The sequence below is a fragment of the Odocoileus virginianus genome, chromosome 34 (genome assembly GCF_023699985.2).
Source record: "Odocoileus virginianus isolate 20LAN1187 ecotype Illinois chromosome 34, Ovbor_1.2, whole genome shotgun sequence".
Classification (NCBI taxonomy): Eukaryota; Metazoa; Chordata; class Mammalia; order Artiodactyla; family Cervidae; genus Odocoileus; species Odocoileus virginianus.
In genome coordinates, this window is record NC_069707.1 from 25,626,043 (window position 1) to 25,650,813 (window position 24,771).

At 35.0% G+C, this 24,771-nt stretch overlaps 1 protein-coding gene across 11 annotated transcripts in view; it reads left to right on the forward strand.

The window, feature by feature from the left end:
- REPS1 (RALBP1 associated Eps domain containing 1) overlaps positions 1–24,771 on the forward strand; it is an 87,542-nt gene that overhangs the window by 45,332 nt on the left and 17,439 nt on the right. For 7 of the 11 annotated variants that reach the window (XM_020903530.2, XM_020903535.2, XM_020903532.2 and 4 more), the window contains exons 9-12: positions 10,937–11,058; positions 14,547–14,627; positions 20,006–20,093; positions 20,852–20,953. In XM_020903530.2, the coding sequence (XP_020759189.2) occupies positions 10,937–11,058; positions 14,547–14,627; positions 20,006–20,093; positions 20,852–20,953 (393 nt within the window). The remainder of the gene's footprint in view (positions 1–10,936; positions 11,059–14,546; positions 14,628–20,005; positions 20,094–20,851; positions 20,954–24,771) is intronic. The other 4 variants (XM_020903534.2, XM_020903536.2, XM_020903537.2 and 1 more) reach the window with 2 other exon arrangements.

A 24,771-nucleotide genomic window follows, 5' to 3' on the forward strand; every position in this document is an offset into this window, starting at 1 on the left:
AGAAGTCTGGGAAATTTGTATTTGATTATAGATAATGCTTTTAAAAAATATTTACTGGAATGTTTTTATAAGGCCTCATATTGCCTGGTAGCTTTCTTTAAAAAGGAAACAGGAATAGAATACATTTTCCTTGCATTCTGAATGAATAAGAGGAAATTAATGCTAAATTCTTAACAAGTTTAATTAAAACTAAATTACTGTTTTCAAATTTTTTAAACCTAAATTCTCTTTTGTGTATTATGTTGGAAGGAATTTTATAGTTGTAAGAAGATAGAACAGAATTTGGCTCTTAAAAGGGCAACTTCTATTTAACACAGAAATGAAATGATCTGACTTTTTCTAAACTATACGGAAGGAACCATATACACATCATTACTGTCCAGAAGAGAACAGGTCTCCTTGGAGTTAAGAACTCGAGTGTGCTTCTAATCTGTCAGTTCCTCTCTGACCTTGGGCAAGTTCTCACCAGTCACTCTGTTTTTTCATGTTTCTCCACCTGAAATGTGAATTTGACCTTTCCTATTTTAAGACTTGAATTATATATTGACTCTCTATCTACCAGTAGGTTGATGAAATGATTTACTGTTGGTTTCAGTTTTTTACAAACACTATTCCTGTGAGAATCCCAGGGTTTTCCTGATCATTTCAGGTAGTTATTTGGTGTCAGTTACCCTCTAACTTGAGCTGAAAGCTAAGTGTTTTTGTTAGATAGCTTTGCTTTGGTTTACCTAATTAAGAAATAAATAAAAATTACTTCTTTATTTAGCGTGTTTGTTAGGTAAACCAAAAGGGAAACAGTTGTGGTACCTACACACTTGCTGTATCATTGATTTATAAATTGGACCTTGTATGTAGAGATTTTCTATGACTTTAATTTTTAAAAAACTGATAGTGTACTAACAAGAAATAAGTCAGACTTACTCTGTTGTATGTCATTTTCTGGAGACTTCTCTGGTCTTATTAACTGTTGGGTTCAGATAGGTGAATCTGGCTTTCACGTTTTTGTGGTGTGGTCTTTTCTTTCTTTAATTTAAATAAAGTCTTGTTCTTTATCATGTTGATCTGATGGAGTTTTAAGACTGATGATTCAACAAGTTCTTTCCTGGGCATTTGTCTCTTTATGTCTGCTGGATTTGTTTGGCAAAGAGACACTCTGGTTTTTTGCCTGCATGTATCTATACACTGTTTTTTCCAATTCTAATATTATATTCCAGTCACATTTATTGTAGATGTTTTGACCACATGATATTAGATTAAAATCTGCTTTGCCTACTTATAAATGATAAATTTGGAGTTCTGTTTGGAGGTGGGAAGAATCATTTAATCTTTCTTCTCCTACCTATTGTAAGCCTGAGATTTATATGACGCAAAGTCCCTTGAAATATAGAAATTGTTGTGTGACACTGATTCAATCAGTATCTTTAAAAACCATTTTTAAATAGCTGTGTTTTTAGAAGTTCCCAATTAAAGGAGAAATACCTAAATACTTTCTTTTGGCTGACCTGAGGGATATCATAAATATCCCTTCTGAGGAGCCCTCGTGACTTCCAGGCATAGGTGGTTTCTGTCTTCTCTGATCTGTCACAGCATATCCTACGTTGCTGTTCATTTCGGCAGACATGCTGAATCCTGTTCTTTTGTCCCCTTCTTTCTACTGCAACATTCTGAGCACCTTAAAAAACTGGAAGTGATCATATTCATTGTAGTATTCTCAGGATCTTGCACTTTGCAAGCAAGCACTAAGTAGCTCAGTAAATAATTACTGAGTTCAGCTCAGTCTCTCAGTCATATTTGACTCTGCGACTCCATGAACTGCAGCATGCCAGGCCTCCCTGTCCATCAACTCCCAGAGTCCACCCAAACCCATGTCCATTGAGTTGGTGATGCCATCCAACCATCTCATCCTCTGTCGTCCCCTTCTTCTGCCCTCAATCTTTCCCAGCATCAGGGTCTTTTCAAATGAGTCAGCTCTTCCCATCAGGTGGCCACAAGTATTGGAGTTTCAGTTTCAACATCAGTCCTTCTAATGTACACCCAGGACTGATCTCCTTTAGGATAGACTGGTTGGGTCTCCTTGCAGTCCAAGGTACTCTCAAGAGTCTTCTCCAACACCACAGTTCAAAAGCATCAATTCTTCGGCACTCAGCTCTCTTTATAGTCCAACTCTCACATCCATACATGACCACTGGAAAAACCATAGCCTTGACTAGACAGACCTTTGTTGACAAACTAATGTCTCTGCTTTTTAATATGCTGTCTAGGTTGGTCATAACTTTCTTACTCTAAAAGAGTAAGCGTCTTTTAATTTCATGGCTGCAATCACCATCTGAAGTGATTTTGGAGCCCAGAAAAATAAAGTCTGACACTGTTTCCACTGTTTGCCCATCTTATTTGCCATGAAGTGATGGGACCGGATGTCATGATCTTAGTTTTCTGAACGTTGAGCTTTAAGCCAACTTTTTCACTCTCCTCTTTCACTTTCATCACGAGGCTCTTTAGTTCTTCTTCACTTTCTGCCATGAGGGTGGTGTCATCTGCATATCTGAGGTTATTGATATATCTCCTGGCAATCTTGATTCCAGCTTGTGCTTCCTCCAGCCCAGTGTTTCTCTTGATGTACTCTCCATTATTATGCTAAATATGTGCCATTTTTAAAGTAAAATATTTTTTAACATTTCTGTCTTTGAAAATAAAATCATTTGTTGTCATAAGTTTATGATGTTTTGTTGTAAGTTTATGATGTTTTGTTGTTTAGTCGCTAAGTCATATCTGACTCTTTTGCAACCCCATGGACTGGACTCTGCCAGGCTTCTCTGTCCATGGACTTTCTCAGGCAAGGACACTGGAATGGGTTCCCATTTTCTTCTCCAGAGGATCTTCCTGACCCAGGGATTGAACCCCCAAGTCTCCTGCATTGGCAAGCAGATTCTTTACACCACTGAGCCATTAGCTCCACAAGTATTCTGTATTTATAATTTAAATAACTCTTATAGAAAGGTAGATGATGAACAGTGATGACGAGTTAACAGTTGCTTGAAGTTTTCTGTAGGCGTGCAAACATAGGTGGGATAAATATGTATTTTATCCAAAGTCATTTGAACAGATTTATAGGATTAAATATCAGATGGCTTCTCTTGTGGCTCAGATGGTAAAGAATCTGCCTGCAGTTCTGGAGACCTGGGTTCAGTCCCTAGGTTGGAAAGATCCCCTGGAAGAGGGCATGGCAACCCACTCCAATATTCTTGCCCGGAGTATTCCATGGACAGAGGAGCCTGGTGGGATACAGTCCAGGGGGTCAGAAAGAGTCGGACACGACTGAGCGACTAAGCACAAATATCAGATAAACCAGAAAAACTCTTAAGGCTCATAGGTAGAAGTACTTGTGTGGACCTGAATTAAAATATTTAACACTGACCATCTCTGAATTTGGCAATGCAGTTCTCATTGTTAAGTTGCTAAGTCACGTCTGACTTTGTGACCCCATGGATTGCAGCACACTAGGCTCATCTGTCCTTCACTATCTCCCACAGTTGGCTCAAACTCCTGTCCATTGAATCAGTGATGCTGTCTAACCCTCTCATCCTCTGCCACCCCCCACTTTTTCTCCTACCCTCAATCTTTCCCAGTATCAGGGTCATTTCCAATGAGTTGGCTCTTCGCACCAGGTGCCTGAAAGTATTGGAGCTTCAACTTCAGCGTCAGTCCTTCCAATGAATATTCAGTGTTGTGCAGTAGGTTCTTATTAGTAACCTATTTTATATATATAGTAGCATATATGTGTTGATTCCCAGTCTCCCAGTGTGTGCACCCCACTTGAAAGAAAGATTAATGTTATGTGCTAGCCTACCACAACTGTACCTTAAAGAAAAAAGAAAGCATGTTGAGTTGTTATTTATCTTAAAACTCCATGTCAAAAAAAAAAAAAAAACCCTCCATGCCTTAAACTCAGTTTCCAAAGAATCATCTTTTTAGCACAATTGCTATTTTATGTATATTTTATGTGATCATTTGGTCAGTCTCTTAAACTAGCTTAGAGGTGTCCCGGCAGGTGGTAACCACATCTGTCTTGTTCATTATATTTAAGTATCTCACAGGGTGCAAATTGAGTACGTAAGTAGCCATTTATGTTTTTGAAATGTCTAAATGACTGAACCACTTGTTTTTTAAAACTGTTTCCTGTCTTCACACCACACAGCTCACATGAGCACCTTGGTAGGATCTGGTTGAGATACTCAAAGATGGAAAGGAATTTGTTCACTATTCTGTGTCCTTTCCATAATCACTTCTTTAAGCAGTAAATTTGAGTGTGTTTCATTGTTGTTAATATAATACATAGCATAGGCCCCCAAGCTCCTAGTGGTATTTAACATGAATGTTTTTAAAGCCAGAGACTTTTTATTTATGAGTAATTTGCCAAAAAGCCATACTTGAGACTAGGTTGATTAATGTTAGGTTCTTTCACCCAGAAAATTTTAACATATAAAAGCCCACAGAAATAACATGTGCAGCTGTTTTTACACAAGTGCAATCACACTATACATCTGTGAATTTTTTTCTGATAATGTTGTACATCTCTGCACTTTATTACATATAGAGTTGTCACATTCTTTGTCATACATATGAATGTTCCTTAATTCAGCCAGCTGCATATTGATGGAATTTTCAGATAATTTCCAGGCTTTATCTTTAAAATGGTGCTGGGGGGGAAAAAACACATTTTTGTTTTGTACAAAGAAAGGTGAATCTTTGTTTTGGAAAATTTGCTCTCCAGGTGCCTTTAGTTGCAGAGATAAAAATAATAAAAATAGGCACAATATTCACCATTACCACTACATCTAAGGAATTAGTTCTCAAGTACACCCCACCCCCATATCTGTATACATTCTTAATGGCATCATTTCTTTTCAGAATGTGGGGTATTGGAACTGATGAATCAGAACACCTGCAAATACTGGCAAAGGGGCACCACTTAATGAAATTGGAAAAAATACTTAGCCTCCTCAGATTCCTGGAAGAAGTTGACAAACACTTTTCCATTTGTCACAGAAAAGTGACAAACAAGGCTAGCTCATACTTAAAAGAGAAATCTTCTGCAAGAGTGACACTAGGGGCTTTACAAGATTACGGTTTAAATACAGTAGGTTTAATGAGAGTCTTGGGAATATTTAATGATACCCTTAATTATTCTTGCAGAAATGAGATTTTATCTTGGCGATTGTGTTGTGAAAGTCAGAATGGAGTGAAGGATGTTTGTCTTGCTCTGTTAGGATGAGATCTCCATGGAAATAAATGGGAGCCTCGTCCTCTTGCACAGTACTATGTCTTTGTTTGCTCTATTTACTTACAGGCCGTCAGTAACGATGCATACTACTGGATTCTTGCTTTTATTAATTGTGCCACCAAATTTCACCCCAGATTTTTAATGTTTTATTCTTTATACTCATTTTCTATGTTAGTCTTAAAGATAAAGCCCCAGTTTCTAGTTGTTTTTTTTCTGTTTATGAAACTGGAGTCCTTATTTTAATTGGATTAGCTTTAATGGGCTTTTCCCATTTTTAGGTATCCTTAGATAATGGAAACCTCCTGTGTTATATGTAGGTAGTGTTCTTTGAAGTATAATAGCTGAGTCAAAACAGTATTTGCTATAAAATATTGGTAAATACTGCAAAAAAAGAGAGAAGGACAAGTGCAATTTAATTAATATTTGGGGTAAATGTTTTATTCTTTTCAAACCTTGTTGGGCATGTTTTTACTTCAATTTTAGAAAAAAAATCTTTGGTTTTAATTCAAAATTGAGTCCTTCTTAAGATCTGCTTACTAAGTAGGTTTTCATTTGTGGAGTATCAGGAAGTGAAATTAGTTTTTGAACTAGAGCTGTTTTTTGATCCATGTAATGTCATTCAAGGCAAAGCATATCTTAAACTGAGTCTTAATTTCTTTCTGCATATGCATTTCTTGCCTCTGTCATTTCAAAATATGAATGAGAAAAGTACTATTTAATAGGGTTTGTTTTTGAAAATGCAAAATTTATTGAAACCTTTTTTAAATTAAATTTTTTTTTCTTGTACAGATAGGATTTACACCTCAAATAAATAAAAGATATAGTTACTTTTGCTTAGATGAAGCTGTTAAATGAGCTTAGAACCTTGAACCTTCATGACTGAAGAATTCTTGGATTTGTTTTGCTACTTGAACGGAAAATAAGTTTTAAACCACAAGATTTCAGATAGTGTATTATGTTTCTAAAAGATTAATAATAGCTGGCAGTCATTTTTGAAAAAGTTTTTTAGTATATTGAGTATAATGCTAGGAAAATAAGATAAATTTGGGTTAGGTACGTTATAAACCTAGAATAAAACCGAAGCTATTCATAAAAGAGCTTGTTCAGGAGGTACACTGAACTGAATTGAATCTGGGGAACTTTTCAGAGTCTATGAAGGCTCGAAGGATAAAAACTACTGACTGTTTATTTGCTAGTGCTATTCTGAAAATCAGGCTGTGTTTTAAATGTTATTATTACTAACTTTTCAGTGTAGGTTGACAGTACATCAATATGATCATACTGGGTTGTTTCTTCTAGACAAACTTTTTCTGCATAAGAGCCCTTCTGGGGTTGACTTTAACAAATAATTTAGGCTCCTGCTCTTCTTTTTCAGCCCTGATGCTCTGATGATGTCAGGGGCAGAGCAGAAGCCTGAGGAGGGAGGCAGGGTTGACAGTGTTCCAGCAGGAGGCTAGGCTGGAACACTGCATCAGGTAAGAGTGAAGCCACACCCCTGCCTCCGTGAGAATGCAAGGACTTAACCCTTGTGGCTGGGCATGAAGCCCTTTGTTGGGGTGTTTGTAAGGAGCCGGGTTGAAGGAGACGCAGTTAATTTACACGCTTAATGCCTCCCCTCCAAGTCATGGCTGTCAGTTTCTAGAGCATAGGTAATTTGCTGTTTTTCTACTGCCATTTGTTCTGTGTATGAAATTCAGAAAGAACCAATGGGTAATTTTGCTAATTTATTCCAGAGATAAGTTTTGAATTTTCTAGGACAGTGATTTTTTTCAAAGTTTTTTGTCTTCAGACCCCTTTATATTCTTTAAAAAATTTGTGGACCCCCAAAAAAGCTTTGTTTTTATAGATTAGATCTATCAATAGTAACTTTATTAGGAAATAAAAGTGATACACTTAAAAAAACACTTCTTTATTTTGAAATAAAAATAGAGCCCTTATATATTAGTATAGATATTTTTAGGAAAATAACTGTATTGCAAAAAGGGTGGCGTTGTTTTACAAGTTTGAAAATCTCCTTAATATTTGGTTTAAGAGAAGACAGCTTAGATCTCATCTATCTGCATTCTGCATTCAATCTGATGAGTGTTTTACTTTATTTGAAGTATAGCAGGGGTTGGCACACTTAAGCCTGAGACCAGAGCCAGTTTACTGACTGTTTTTGTATAACCCACAAGCAGAGAGTGGTTTTTGTTTTCAAAAAAGAATAAATTTATCACACATGAAAATATATGAAATTCAAGTTCCAGCATCCAGAAATAAAATTTTATGGAAACACAGCCAAGCCTGTCCCTTTATGAATTCCCTGTGGCTTCTTTTGACCACAGTAGCGTATTGTGAGTGGTTGCAACAGAGACCTTAAAGCCTACAAAGCCCTAAATATTTATTCTCTGGCCTTTTGTAGAAAAAGATAGCTAATTCTTGGTACATGAAGAAAATTTGGCCTCACATAGTAAAAAGGAGGATTATTTTCATATAATTTTGGATATTCTTTGGTACTACCCGAAAACTCAACATATAGTAATTTCTTAAAGATTAATTGCAGTGAAAGCTGAAACCATATTAATGAATTGTTTGTGCACTTAGAATGAAGCTGTTACCCACGCATGGTTTTATAACATAATGCACTGATTATTTGTAAAATATCAGTTCATTGAGTTGTACAGCTTTTGAAATGTTGGAATGTTTTATTGTAAAATATCAAAAAGTTTAGTTGTTAATATTACAACCTATCTTATCAAAGAAGTCTTTTAAGTACTGGGAAGCTCTTGAGCTTATAGACATGGTATATACATTTTCCAGAATTCCAACTTTCACTTACAAGTTCAAACTTTGTCATTGGTAACAAATACTGAAAATAGTTATTTTAGATACAGGGTCACTTAATCCATTTTTGAGAAAATCTGTGCCCTACCATGTCTGAATAATTATATAGTTTTATCAACTGTTCTTTCAAGGATGATAGTGTTCAGTGAAAAAAGTGGCCTTTTCAGCTAACAACTGAACACCAGTAGTTTTCCATGAGAAAACCACTGCACTTTAATATGTAGAAATGCTTTACATATGTTTCCCACTTTATCATACAGTGTATTTTAAAAATGAGTTTTGGGGTGAGATTTAATAAAATTACTAATTCTTACTGCTTAAGTGTGAACATTCTTTCGTGAAGTTATTGGTTTATTTATTTTTATATATTTTAACTGGAATGTGTGGCAGTAAAGAACACAATGACTGCTAGTGTATTTAGGAGCCACTGGCTTAATTCTTGCTGATAAGCTAGCAGGCTTACCCACCGTTGCTTTTGCACCATCAGTGCATGTGCCAGCACAGGGGAAAAAGCATTATTACTATTACAAAAATAATTGACTTTTTAGACCCCCTAGCAGAGTCATGGGGGTCCCCAGGAGTCCATGGTTCACAGTTTTAAGAACTACTGCTCTAGGGAAATAACTGTATTGGGATGATTATGAAGTGTAATTATTTGAGTGACTAACTTCAGTTCTCAGGCTCAAGGGGCTAGACCCGCTGCACCTTTATACCAGTGGATTAGAGAGGTACACCAAATCTATCCCAAACCTGAACTTCCCAGCAGTGGGAGTGGCATGCACTGTGGCCCTAAGTTTCTCAGCAGTGGACTAACAGGAAAACAGAGATGTAGACAGTCAATTGAGGGCCCCAGTGTGCTGTAAGGTGGTATTGGGAGCTTAAGTTGAAATGGAATATGACTTTTGAATAGGTTTTTTTGAAAGTTAATCATCCTATAGTTAATACTATTTTTATTCTGTTTCTTGTTTCTTTAATACCTGCTTTGAGGGATCTTTTAAAGATACTTCTTCAATCTCTATCCTTCTGACAGTTTCACTTCCAGTAAACTGTTAGATCTATAGCCATATCCTCCTTCAACTCCCTTTCCCTTTGTTACCATAGGAAAAAAAAGTCCATGATTTTTGTTCAGACTGAAAATCACAAGCTGTCTCCATGAGGAATTTGCTGCTACTATTTATCATAAATAATTTTTTTCATTAGTTGTTCTCTGAGAGCTTTGAGTTAAAAAGTCTTCATAGAATGAAGCATTTCTGCTTCTTACTGGTTCTGTATCACTATGGCACTTTTATTGAGAAAGGCATGGAATTAAGAAAGAAATCTGAATAACTCTTGATCTATGAAACCAAAATTTATCAAAATATGATAGAACTTGCAGTGTGATATGACTATAAAGAAATAATGTCAGGGTAAGTAAAAGGGAAGTATTGGTATTTTGAGGTAATCATGTTCAGAATAAGGTAAGGAAAAATTTTGAGAACTTTTCAAAGTCTCAGTAGTTAACTCTGGTTTTAGGGAAATACACTAAAGAATGAATTTAAATGAAGATCACAAAAAGTAATTCATTCAGTAAATATTTGAGTGCCTAGTAAGTATTAGGTTCTATGTTCAGTACTATAGTGTGAAGGATTTACTTATGAATAGATTGAAAGGTTAAACCTATACTTCACTAAGTTATTTTATGTCTGTCTCTATAGGAATCTGAAATATAATGCTAACATTTAATGGCAGGTGTCTTCCTTTCTGATGGAGAAACTCAGGTGCTATTTATTTTATTCAGCTTGCCCGTGGTCACAAACAAAAAGATAGTGACGGATATTAGAATCATATTTTTTGACACAGGTTCTAAACAGATTAGGTATACTCCATTAATTTGGCAAAGTTAATGTGATTTTCAGACAGGAATTATATTCAAAGCCATGTAAAACTTGGGAAGATTGGAATGAGAATTTATTTACCATTGAAATTTTCTTCCATTTTTAAATTACAGTTTAAGAGAGAGTTTAGATGAGCCCTTAACTAATTAAAAGTAGAACGTGATATCACAGAATACTTTAAAAACCACTTTGAAATTGTGTCATGGATTTGTAGCCCTCTCGGTTGAGTCTGTAAATGCTAGTGAGCCTAACAACGATAAGTTTGTTTCATGTGGACATATTGACTTTGCTTTTTGCTCGTGCCTGGGTTCTTTCTCTCCTTTTGCTGTCTGCCTTAAAAATACATGCTGCTTCTTGGTTACAAGGAAGACTTGTTGAGAAAATGCAAGTGAACTAGTGTAAATCAGCATTTCCTAAAGTATATGCCAAGGGGATATTGAGGGTTTTTTATCTGATTTTTTAAAAGTTTATATTTGGGAAAGACTGATTTAAACAACCTTTATTTGCTCTAGGTCTTTAATATACAAATGTGCATGGGGATACATCCAACAGAGAATTATGGTATCCCCAGATTTATTTGAATGAAAAACCTACTTTTTAAAAAATGCTACTGATAAATATTCCTTGAGGTACACTTTGGGAACTGGTACAATCCATCTCTATTAGAAGAAGATTCAGAGTATGTGCCTTATTGCATTGCTACATACAACAGTCTTTCTCTGTGTATTTCTAACTAGATTTTATTTTTCATGGAAAACTCTGATTTCAGGTAGACAATAAGTAGCAGGAATACATATTGCCTGTTTAATTGTTAAAATGTTTGTTTGGGGAACATGAGAAAAGGAAATTCAGATTATAAATTACTACTTGTGAAAATCTTCTGTTAGGTTTTTATAAATAAGCATTCCAGAACTAAAATACATTGTTTACAGAAAATTTCTCTATTTTTAAATTGCAGATGTTGGGGATCAGCCAGGTGAGGTAGGTTATTCAGGCTCTCCTGCAGAAGCTCCTCCAAGCAAGTCTCCGTCAATGCCGTCGCTAAACCAGACTTGGCCGGAGCTGAATCAGAGCAGTGAGGTTAGCAACGCTTCCCTTTTCTTTCACTAATGTTCACTTTTTTAAGGTAAGAAGTTCCAAGCAGGGTAATTTCAGCCTATAGCTCTTTAAGCATGCATGCATATGGACCATATCAAGTGTGACTGTGATAGATGCTTGTAATTATATGACTCTCTGAGGTTCTCAAAGTCCTTTTTCACACATGTACTATCGTTTAGTTTCCACCATTCATTCCTATTAAGACCCTGTGAGTTAGGTGAGACAGGTGCACGAACTTAACAGTCAAAGGGTAGATGTCTTAGACAAGGTATCTTACAACCTGTAAGGGACAAGGACTGAGGTTTGAACACAAGTCCTTTGACATTCACTCAGCTGGCACACCCGCTGTGTCACACTGCCTTCTCATTCCTGTAAGAAAGCCTGGGATAATAGATTTGGAATCTTGGCATTAGAAGTGATATGAGAAGCCACTCAACCGGCTTTCCACATGAAAAAAGTATTCCAAGCTATTCATAGTAATTTATTTTGTTTAATACAAAATAGAGTGATTCAACCCTGTTAAATGCAGTGGTTAAAGACCACTTTATATAAAAACCATGTTATATAAGACCAAGCACAGCATACAAAACAGAATTTGAGACACATTCCCCCCCCCCCCCCCCCCCCCGCCCCCGACCCCCGCCCCATTACTTTGGAACTTAATTATATAAAACAGTGAAGAGGACCTGAAGCCCTGCCTCCACAAAGTACCCCCTGAAGCCCCTCAGTTAAACCTTAGTGCTCTGTCGATCTCTAATTGAAAGCCACTGCTTAACTTACTGGAGCAGTCTTCTTTGTGAACAAGTTATATCTAAATATTTTTTTCTTGTAGTTTTTTTGTATCACTTTTAGATGGTGCTACAAATATAAAAGTTTTTTGACTTTCAGGAAGAAACTCCTCTAAGCTTCTGTGTTTTCCATGTCTTTTAAAGCCAGAAAAATATTGGGTTTAAGAGACACTAGTTAATTTTGTACAGTTGAAAAACAGAGAAGTAACAGGCAGATTTAAAGTGCCCTCTGCTGCTTTATGACATAATCACAGATGCCTGTTTCTGAGACATTATAACATACATCCGTTGTGCTGTCAGATATAAAACCATTTATATGAGTGTTTTTCTGGAGAGAAAATTTAAGCCTTGAAAGCATTTACTAGTAGAGAGGCTTTATAATAGAATAGGGTCAGTTTCTTGAAAGCACTGTTTTTGCTGCATTTATTAATTTCTGTCATTTTAAAAAGCAGTGTCAGATTTTAAAAGTATTTTTATCAGTGTCAATTCATAAGTAAAAGCAACTCTAAGGCATCTCAATTCAAAAGTCCATCTTCATTCTAAATAAAATCACATGTAATCATTAAAAATTAGGAAGAGAAATCCCTTTGAACTCTGATTTAAGCAGTTGCATTTTTTTCTTCTTAAATATTCCTGGGAAGTTTCATTTTGTAGTATTTACTAATAAGGTACTGAATGTCATAATTTTTCTTTTTTCCTTTTTTTACTGTGTGGTAGAGAATCAAAATGCTACTAACATTGATTTTTTGACACATTTTAATAATATTTCTTTTTTAAAATCTCCTTAGTATATGGAATTTAATTTTAGTTTTCTGCCTTGAAGCACTAATCTTTCAGTAAATATTCATTCAGCACCTGTTAATATAGATGAGGCACTGTAGGGGATAACACTAATAATAATCAATAAAATTTATTGAGGACTTTTGATGTGCCAGCTATGTTCAAAAAGCTCTTTACATATATTAACTGTTTACATCTTTATAACAATTCTGTGATGTAAGCATTATTAATCTCATATTTCACGTGGTGAAACTGGAACATAGAGGTTAGATAACTTGCCTGAGGGTGTGTGGCGTAACTAGGATTCCAGGAGTCCGGTTCCGGAGACTGTGCTCTCAACCATTATACCAAGCTTCTAAAGATGAGTGTTTTTCTGCACTCCAGGTAGCTTACATACAGCCTTGTGAAATCAGGTAAAATCTCATGCCACCAGATAGGTAAATAAATGTCTTCTAATTTTAGGGAAAAAATAGTCTGCATCTTAACTTTTCTCCACAGTTAGATAATTACAATTTTAAAAATTTCTTCTGTGCCTATGCAGCAGTAATTATTGAAGAAACTGATTATGTTAACAGATGTTGGTAAATCACTTCCCTGAAGTGATGTCCCACGATAAGAATGAATTACTATGGACTCTTTATTCAGGAGACGCTCTGAATGCATCAGTGTTTCTCAGTGTATCTTAATTTTATGATTTTGAAACATCTGAGAGAAGAACTGTTGAATGATTACATTAGCCATTTTTGTAGATAATTTTTATAAATGTATTCATTTGCTATTATTTAATTTCTACATGTCTTCTCAAATTGAATAGCACTGTTTTAAATATTAAGTCGAACTTTGAAGCATAAAAATGTTTACTGAATTATAAAAAGAGGATTTTAGTCAATGGGATAGGTGTGTCTGTGTGTAAACATTTGTGTGTATATATTTTATATGTGCAAAAGTTTTTCCTTCTTCAGAGTCATTGATAATTCTTAAGAATCAAATTGTAATGATAATTTTAATGATTTTCATCTAAAAATCCTGTACTATTTATTACTAAGATCTTCAAATGGAGTTACTAAAATTATTCACTTATCACTCCACCTAATTTGAGGTATGATATTTGTGTACCTCTTTTAGAAGAGTAGTATTTCACATCAAAATACATCTTCTATATATAACACATACTCAGTTGCTTGATTTGCTCTCATTGTGGCCGCATTCTGATGTTTCTAGCATGGGGCTGGAGGTGGGTGCCTGATTGGCAGTTCTGTCTTGTGGTCTGGCATGGCCCTGTTCATAATGCTGAATCTAGGGGTTGATTTGCTGCAGATTGACATAAACTGCAACTTATATTAATTCAGAATTCTTTGCATTTTATCTCAGTTATATTTTATTAAATATCTATACATTTGTATAAAATATGTGCACGTACATAATAGAATCATCTTTCAGGGGTCGCACTGGCAAGTCACACTGACTTGCTTTGTTTTGACCAAAACTCTGATACAATCAGAATTCATTAGCATCACTAATTCAGTGCATTAACACTTGGATTTTCAAGGAAGGATTTGAAGTTATTCTTTCTCTAGTCTAGAAAAAAACCTTTTAAATTTTTATCTTGTTACCATTAATACCACTTAGACTGTTCCTTTATTGTGTTTTGATTCAAATTCTGTAAGGCTTTGAATCTCTCCCATAGAGAGATCAGTTATTACTGTACACTTGATTGTGAAGCTGCTCACTTTACACAGATAATATAAAATGTTTATGCAAAAATAAAACTTAACGGAATTTGTCAGGGCTACGAAACACAACTTGCAGTGCAACCTCTGAATTACTTTGCTAAATCTTCTCCGGTGATCTTCTACTCCATCTTTCTCGTCATGCTGACTTGTCTCTCCTCTGTCTGTTCAGCAGTGGGAGACATTTAGTGAACGCTCTTCAAGCTCACAAACTCTGACCCAATTTGATTCTAACATTGCACCAGCTGATCCTGTAAGTCAATCACTTAGCTTGCTTGTTTGAAATTAATTTTATTAACCCAGATTTTCATTCATTATGGTTTTTAGCTGATATGCATGATTCAGTGGAGTGCTTAGAGGGAATTGGTGGCAGGCTTTTCAATTTTTGTGTGCTCAGTGGTGGAAAGAACTTCTTTTTTTTTTACCATTCTCTGTATTTTCTAGTTATTTTGGTGAGAGAAATCTATGTTTTTAAAATCTGGTACATGTGTCTAAAGAAGCATTTTGTGAACAATTGATATAGTTAATTTTGTTTTTATTTGGTAATTGAGTGTATGTTTTTATTAAACATGCTGTTTATTTCAGTGTAATGACAGTAAATACTATTTTATTTGTATGCTTACACATCATGTATTATGTACTATGTATGTAAATATGCAGTGTCATTTATTTAATAGTCAGATGGTACAGCTTTGACTTAATCAGTATGTTGAGTTCTGTTACAAGAGAATCAAGTTCAGCAAAAGAATGTAGAATTGTCAGTCAGATTTTCATTTGTCCAGAGGACCTCTGTCTTGTCTTCCTGTGGTTTGCTGTGTTGCTTTGAAAATGCTACAAAGTTCACATCCTGATTTAAAAAATAAATTATCCCCATAGATTGAACTTCATATATGCTCCGCCTGTCCCTCAAGTTATTTGAAAACTTCAAAACCTTAGCTATTAATCATTCTTCTCACTGTTCACTTCTGCTTTTTCTTTTAATTTTTTTTCCTGTAAAGAGAAGGACATGCTAATAAGCACCTTTCAAAAAGAAAAGAGGAAGTAAGTAGGAAGGGAAGAAGAGTGTAAAGGTAGGATTTTTAAAAATGAGTTCAGTGAAAAGATATGGAGAAGGTGACATGAGGCATTCTTTTGAGGTGTTTCTGACCGAAAATAGCCAACCTTTTATTCATTAAATGTAAAAATACTCTTGTTATTTAATATAAATTGAGGAGAAGTGGTATTTAAAGATAATAGTACGGCTTCAGCATTTTAAATGAATGAACCTTTGGTGTTTTACAGTTTTAAAGAATTTGTATCTATTGAAATATAGAGAATGCTGTTATATTCAAACATAATGTATCAATATGTTTTAAGTGTCTATTTTATAATCATTATTCAGGGAACAGTTAATATGTAGATTATCTATGCCTTTGGCTTCTCTTTTCTTACCACTTTTAGGATGCTAATGTTTGATTTTAGTCTCTGAAAAATGGAAGAGAAATAAAAAGGTAATGCTTAACAATTTTTGCTGCTTATTAGAAGCAGTAGTTAAGGTCCCTTGGAAAGTGACAGGTGTGCTGTAAGCTAAGTTTTACTTTAGCTCTGAGTTTCATTTCTCCATATTATTCCTGTCTTCTATTTACAGAGTCAAGTTAATTTTGTTTAAAGTACTTTAGTAAAAGTACTTTACAGGGAAGGATATAGCAGTCAAGACTCTCTTTTATTCTCTAACACCTAAGTGATACTGAAAATAGAAATTCAGGCTAGGAAAGAACGTTAAAAATACAGACTCAAAGGCAAAATAAATTGACTCATGACTGGCAGGAAATGCAGGGAAATAGTTTAATAACAGTGATGTTCTTGTAACTTCTTGGAAATTATATCCAAATTTGTGAATTCCAGCCTAATGTTTTAAATAACATAACACAATACTTTCTTTTGTTATTTCTAGTATGACAGAAGGCTCTAGGGAAGAAAAAATTTTAATGGTCAATGAAAATTTTAAACTTGACTTTAAACCTCAAAATTTAATAATGTTGGCAGTCTTAAATATTTATAATCTGGTACCAGAAAACATCTTTTTTCTCTTAATGGTGGTGAATTATAGTCTCACTATAAACTTGTAATTGGTACAATGCTCTGCTCTTAGTGAGGGTCTGAGCTTCTTAACCATCGTCTAATTCTTACTTAACATATTGCCTGTCCACAGAGCAGTCTGTAGTCACGATCCCAAATGATCCTCAGCAAGGCTTTTATAAATGAGAATTATAAGTAAGTAAATAAGATCCATTCAGATTAGAATCACATAGGAGAAAAAGAACACCACAGTTCAGATACACAAATTTAGCGTACCTTACAATGTCAGAAAGAATTGATGGGGTAATTTTTAAAAGCCAAAATTTGATAAGCAGGCATTTGCTCAATAAACATTAAGTCTGTGAAGAGCTCCACTGTGCTCTGTGGCACTTAGAGACAGCTGTCACAGAGTACAGTGACCTCACATGAAAACCAAGTTGGCTGTAGGTTCCCAGGTTTCTTATGAAATTGTGTTTTTGATATCTCGTTTCCAGAAACTTGATTACTTTTGTTGAACTGCTTATCAGTTAATAGCTTCTGGTAGAATCTGTTTCTGCTAGGAAATTCTGAAATGACGAGAAGTGCAGTGTACTAGTCTTCTCTATGGTTTGTCTGATCCTGAGTGCTGTAGAATGTTTGTGTCACTCAGCGTATGAAAAGGGAGTTCATTTGATCACTGATTATGTCCAGCCAAGTCACTTGGTTTGGTGGAGCCCCCTTCCAGGTGCCCATGTTATTCTCTAGTAGTACCAAGATGTCAAAAAGAATTCCAGTCTTAAGTAGACCACAGCTTGATCATTACAAGTTGATGATTGTAATATAGTTGATTGTGATAATTATCATATGTAGCTGTGAACAAACTGTGGGTGGAGAACTGTAGAATAACTCAGCCCAGTATGTTTGGGGAAGTTTTCACAAAAGAGATTACATTGGTATGATGAATTTTTAATGAAACTGTTAATTGGCAGAAGTGGACAAGGGCATTCCAAGCAGAGAGAAAATCATGAGCAGGGGCAGTTCAGTGCAGTGAGATACAGGGTAGGTGTGTATGGGGCAGTGATGGGGAGTAAAGAGCATGCCTGAAACACAAGTGGGAAGAACTTTGTATGCTTGACCAAGGATCTGAACTTAATCTCATAGACACTGCGAGCTGACAAGAAATACCATGAGAAGATGGGGGTTCTGCAGAGGTAGCTGGGGAACGTCATTCAGGCAACAATGTGAAGGATTGATGGGGTGGAACGAGTCAGATGATGAGCACCTGAACTAAATTAGTGACACAGGAATAGAAAGTAAGCAGGGATAAACAGGATAATAAGACAAACAGTATATTAAGATTTAAGCCAAGTAGAAAATATAGATACATGAGCACAATAGAATATTCAGTAAAGTACTAAATTGTATCAGATGAAGTACTCAAATATATGATACAAATGTGCCATGGTTGTGAAGTGTGTAGGAGCAGGTCCTAAAGGCTTTGTGTGATTTGAGTAGACAGAAGAAATGGGCAGAGCCTCCAGTCAGTCTTTCTACTTTTTTCTCTGTTTTTAAATATGAGGATGCTAATTTGGAACAGAAGTTTTACTTAGCATCTTTTGGCTTAGGACTCAAAGAATCATAGGCATTTATGGTTCTTTATTTGGATATTGAAATGCTCCTTATTGTACTGCACGTTATAGTCAAAAACCAAGCTTCCAGTCCACCAGTCTGAGGTTAGGCCTGGTCATCTCTGTAAACCTCTCCCAGGAACTGCCTTGCCCTGCTAGTAGCGGGATCTGGTGGGGTAAAGCTGTTGTAGGCTCATAGCAACAGAAAATTGATTTATTAGTACAGAAACTTAGGCAGATTATTTAGAGAATATTCATTCTAGAAGATTTCATGATTTTCTTTTCTTAGGGTCATTAATATGACTTCTGTTTTTTGTATGGGAAATACATGAAAAGGCTATTTAATATTTCTGTTACAAATTTTATAAATCTGACTTTATAAACATACACACAGAATACGTAATAGATCAGTATTATGAGTTAAAGTATCTAATAAGTTTTCCTTGCTTGTTTTTTCCTAGTTTGTTTGGGTTTAGAATAATGAGATATCTTGCTTTCTCCTTTAATCTTGCCTTAGAATGTTAAATTCTGGTTCTTAGCAGTTATTTCTGCTATTAAAATTGTAAGTTAAGAAAATATTTATTCTTGAAGCCATATTTTTTATTCCCATTAACAAACAACATCTAGAGTTATTGTTAATAACTTTCTGAGTGTGACTCATTATTATGTGAGAAATCTATAAACTTTCATCCATCTATTATATTCATCTTTTATAACTATAATTTTAGAGTTGTAGGTGAAATGTTAGTTCAGTTTTGTTAGATAGTACATAACTATCTGTCCAGAGTCTCACTGGTATGGGGACAGGAAATTACTGTTAATGGATTTATCCATAGAATTGCAATAAGGAATTCATTTGTTATTAATGGTTTGAATTTAGAGATTATGAGAATTAGCCAAGGAGACCTATAAAACAGGAGATGGTATGTTAGAACTCAACTTTCTGTGGTGTTACCTAATACTGTCACCAAAACAGTGTCTAACTTAAATTGAAAGGTCATTATTCTTTATACTAAATTATAAACTCATTACAAGTTATTCAAAATTTAAGGATCTCAGGTTGTCTTTAGCAGCAGCACATTCAAAATATGAGCCAGCTCCTCGTAGAAGGAGCTGAACGTAGCTACTCGTAGAAGGGGCCGTGTTTGTCAGCTGGTCTGTCGCCATTAAGCCAGTTGCTTGATCCTGTTCTGGTTCCTCCCCTGGGTGGCTCAGCTCCCAGAGCCAGGCCTGCCTGGCTTCCCATGTGCACCTTTCTCTCTTCCTTCCCATTTGGAGAGGCTGCCATACGGCGCCTTGTACACTTTTCAGTCTTTTCAGAAATTTGTTCTACCAGTTCCTTAACTGCTCTAACTAGCCTTGCCACTCATGACTTAAGTTGAGGGTTATCAGATTTATTATAGTCATGAAAAGTTTAAGTATTAGAGTAGGAGTGTTACTTATCCTAACTTAAAAAATGAATTCCTTTGTGGAAGTTTTATGCATGAATTTTAAACAGTTCTGTGGAACTAATCTATATAAAGTATGTATTGTGCCTACTGTTACAATATGACGGGCATTTCATTAACTTTGTTTTATACATGAAAAAGAAGAGTGTCAAGTTTTCTTGAGCAGTTTAGTGAAAATGAGTTCAATCTGTTACTCAGTCTTTGGATTCTCATATCATTTCACAGTTTGCTTTTGAATATTGTCGTGAAGTGTGTAAGACCAATTTTTTCTTCACATCTTTAATCATTCAAAGTTAAAATGTACTTTTTATAAAACAAATCAGATTCCTAAGCATATATAGTAAGCTTGATTTTTTAAATATATTTATGGAATTTTTAATTAAAAAATTTCATGCTTAGCTTAGTTTGAATGAGAACTCTGTCCACTAGTTTTTGAAGTATTGTTAGTTTTGGTTATTTCATGTAATCTACTTGACATTTTTAATACAAATTCTGTATGTCCTCCTATTTGTCTGTAGGATACTGCTATTGTTCATCCAGTTCCCATTCGTATGACTCCAAGCAAAATCCACATGCAGGAAATGGAACTTAAAAGAACTGGCAGTGGTAAGGAAACTGTTGCTGGGTTGTTTTTTAGTTTAGTGTGTTGTGTTAATATTTTAGGTTAGCATCAAACCAAAATATGCAATCATTCTGAGTTCAGATTCCTTTTGCTAATTACTTATTTTTAACATAGTACTTTCTACAGCAATATATGTATTATGTGTATGTGTATATTTTTAAATTTAAGCAAATTATTGAATTTAATTTATAAAATTTTAGATAAGGACACTTGGAAAACGTGACTTTTCTAATACTCTGTATTTTAATGATCATGGTTACAAATCTACATTGCAAATGGGTTCAAATTTTAACTGATATGTTAAAATGAATTTTGTCTTTGAAATTGTTTATTTTGCCTTAATTCTTGAAGTTTCTCCTCATTTTAGATTAAATGTTTTAGTTAGGGTCTCTCAAAAGTAGATTTGTTTTCTGTGTAGGTTAACAACAATAAATTAATTACTTTACGGTTGTTTCTGTGGTGCTTTATTTAACTAATTGCCGTAAGGGATAAAATTAACAATGTATGAACATGCAGCTTGATTTTTTCATTATAAGGTATCTTCTGTTGTGGCAGATAACAAATTCTATATAAACAGGTTTATATTTATCCTATTAAAATATTACTTTGTCTTATATTTCACGGATTTACTTGCTACTTCTTCAGAGTATTAAAATGAAGTCTTGTCTTATACTCTGAGGTTTATGAATTTATTAATTCAGGTACCTATATCTTGTATGTTTACCTATTAATTCTCTCCTAGATCATACTAATCCCACTAGCCCATTGCTTGTGAAAACATCTGACCTTTCAGAAGAAAATAAGATAAATTCATCAGTGAAATTTGCTTCTGGAAATACTGTAGGTAAGTGAAAGAGAGAATTACATCTTCCATGTGAGATTTGTTAATTAATTTATTTCTAATTGGAAGATAATTGTTTTACAGTGGTGTGTTGGTTTCTGCCATGTGTCAACATGAATCATTCATAGGTATACATATGTCCCCTCCCTCCCTCCCACCCCATCCCATCCCACCCCATCCCACCCCATCCCTCTAGGTTATCACAGAGCACCAGGTTACACTCCCTGTGATATACAGCAACTTCCCATTAGCTGTATGTTTTACATATGATAATGTTTGTATTTCAGTGCTACTCTCTCAATTCTTCCCACCCTCTTCTGCCCACACTGTGTCCATAAACCTGTTCTCTATCTCTGAGTCTCTTTTCCTGCCCTGCAAATAGGTTCATCAATACCATTTTTCTCAATTCCATATATATGCATTCATATATGATATTTTTCTCCTTCTGACTTGTTTCACTCTGTATAAATGATTCTAGGTTATGACTGAGTAATATTCAATTGTATATTTGTACCACAACTTCTTTATCCACTCGTCTTTCTACAGAGATCTAGGTTGCTTCTATGTCTACAGTGAACATTGCAATACATGTGCTTTTTTCAGTTATGGTTTTCTCAGGGCGTATGCCCAGTAGTGGGATTGCTGGGTCACATGGTAGCTTAATTACTAGTTTTTAAAGAAATCTCCGTACTGTTCTCTATAGTGGCTGTATCAGTTTGCATTCCCACCAAGAGTGCAAGAGGGTTCCTTTTTTTCCACATTCTCTCCAGCATTTTTTGTACATTTTTTGATGATGGCCATTATGACTGGTATGGTAATGATACCTCATTGTAGTTTTTATTGCATTTCTCTAATAATAATTGATGTTGAGCATTTTTCATATGTTTACTAGTCATCTGTATGTCTTCTTTGGAGAAATGTATGTTTAGGTCTTCTGCTCGGTTTTTGATTGGTTTATTGGTTTTTCTGATACTGAGCTGCATGAGTTGCTTGTATCTTTTGGAGATTAATCCTTTATCAGTTGCTTCATTTGCAGTTATTTTCTCCCGTTCTGAGGGTTGTCTTCAAATCCTGTTTATGGTTTCCCTTTGCTGTGCCAAAGCTTTTAAGTTTAATTAGGTCTCATTTGTATATTTTTCTTTTTATTTCCATTACTCTAGGAGGTGGGTCATAGTGGGTCTTGATATGATTTATGTCAAAGAGTGTTCTGCCTGTGTTTTCCTCTAAGAATTCTATAGTTTCTGGTCTTACATTTAGTTCTTTAATCCATTTTGAGTTTATCTTTGTGTGTGGTTTTAGGAAGTGTTCTGATTCCTTCTTTTACACATAGCTGTCCAGTTTTCCCAGCCCCACTTATTGAAGATACTATCTTTTCGATAAAAGGCTTTTCATCCTATAGTCTAGCCTCCTTTGTCAAAGATAAAGTCTTGCATCCTTTATCACACCTGCTTGTAGGTGTGTGGGTTTATCTCTGGGCTTTCTGTCTTATACCGTTGGTTTGTATTTCTGTCTTTGTGCCAGCACCACTATGCCTGGATGACTGTACATTGTAACATCGTCTGAAGTCAGGGAGGGCGGTCCCTCCAATGCCGTTTTGTCTCAGGTTTGCTTTGGCTGTTCAGGGTCTTTTGTGTGTCTGTACAAATTGTGGATTTTTTTTTGTTCTAGTTCTGTAAGAAACATCACTGGTAATTTGATAAAGATTGCTTTGAATCTGTAGATTGTTTTGGGTACTATCATCATTTTCACAATATTGATTTTTCCAGTCCAAGAAAGAACATGGTATATCTCTCCATCTGTTTATGTTGTCTTTGACTTCCTTCGTCAGTGTCTTAATAGTTTTTCATATATTGCTTTTACATTTCCTTAGGTAGGTTTATTCCTAGGTGTTTTATTCTTTTTGTTGCAGTGGTGAATGGGATTGTTTCCTTAATTTCTTTTTCTGATTTTTCATTCTTAGTGTATAGGAGTGCAAAGGATTTCTGTGTATTAATTTTGTATCCTGCGACTTTACTAAATTCACCAATTAGCTCTTTCTGATGGTATCTTTAGGGTTTTGTATGTAGAGAATCATGTCATCTGCAAACAGAATTTTACTTCTTCTTTTCCAGTATGGTTCCTTTTATTTCTTTTTCCTCTCTGATTGCCGTGGTTAGGACTTCCAAAGCTATGTTGTTAATAATAGTGGCGAGAGTGGGCACCCTTGTCATCTTCTTGATCTTCAAGGAGATACTTTCAATTTTTCACCATTGAGAATAATGTTTGCTGTGGGTTTATCATATATGACCTTTATTACTTGAGATAGGTTCCTTCTATTCCAGTTTTCTGGAAAGTTTTATCATAACTGTGTGCTGAATTTTGTTAAAAGCTTTTTCTGCATCTGTTGAGATTATCATATGATTTTTATCTTTTAATTTGTTAATATGGTGTATCACATTGATTGATTTGCATATATTGGAGAAGTCTGGCATCCCTGGGATAAACCCAATTTGATCTTGGTGTATGATCCTTTTAATGTGTTGCTGGATTGTGTTTGCTAGAATCTTGTTGAGGATTTTTGCACCGTATATTCATCAGTGATATGGACTGTAATTTTCTTTCTTGTGATTTTCTTGTCTGGTTTTGGTGTCAGGATGATGGTAACCTCATAGAATGAGTTTGAAAGTGTTCCTTCCTCTGCAATTTTTGGAAGAGTTTGAGAAGGATAGCTCTTCTCAGAACATTTGATATAATTCATCTGTGAAGCCATCTGACTTTTGTTTTTTGGGAGATTTTTGATCACAGTTTCAATTTCAGTGCTTGTGATTGGTTTGTTCAGAATTTTAATTTCTTCCTGGTTCAGTCTTGGAAGGTTGAACTTTCCTAAGTATCTGTTCATTTCTTTCAGATTGTCCATTTTATTGGCATATTGTTGCTCGTAATAGTCTGTTATGATCCTTTGTATTTCTGCATTGTCTGTTGTAATCTCTTCTTTTTCGTTTCTAATTTTGTTGATTTGAGTCTTCTCCATTTTTTCTTGATGAGTCTGGCTAATGATTTGTCAATTTTGTTCATCTACTCGAAGAACCAGCTTTTAGTTTTACTGATTTTTGCTATTCTTTCCTTTATTTTTTACTTATTTCTGCTCTGATCTTTATGATTTCTTTCCTCTGTTAACTTTGAGATTTTTTTCCTTGTTTTTCCAATTGCTTTAGGTGTAAGGTTAGATTGTCTATTCAGTGTTTTTTTTTTTCTTGAGGTAGGACTCTATTTCTATAAACTTCTCTTTTAGAACTGCTTTTGCAGCATCACATAAGTATTGAGTCATCATGTTTTCATTATCATTTGTTTTTCTAGGTATTTGTTTATTTCCCCTTTTATTTCTTCAGTAACCTGTTGCTTATTTAAAAACGTATTATTTAATCCCCATGTGTTTGTGTTTTTTACAGCTTTTTTCCCCTGCAGTTGATAATCTAGTCTCACAGCACTGTGGTCAGAAAAGAGGCTTGATATAATTTCAGTTCTCTTAAATTTACCAAGGCTTGATTTATGACCCAAGATGTGATCTACCCTGGAGAATGTTCCTTGTGCAGTTGAGAAGTCTTATTCCTCTGCATTTGGATGGAATGTCCTAAAGATATCAGTTAGATCCATCTGGTCTAAATGTGTCATTGAAGGCTTATGTTTCCTTATTAATTTTTTGTTTTAAGGACCTGTCCATTGGTGTATGTGGGATGTTAAAGTCCCCTACTAATTGTATTGCTGTCAGTTTCCCCTTTTATGACTGTTAGTGTTTGCCTTATGTATTGAGATGCTCCTATTTTGGGTGTGTAAATATTACA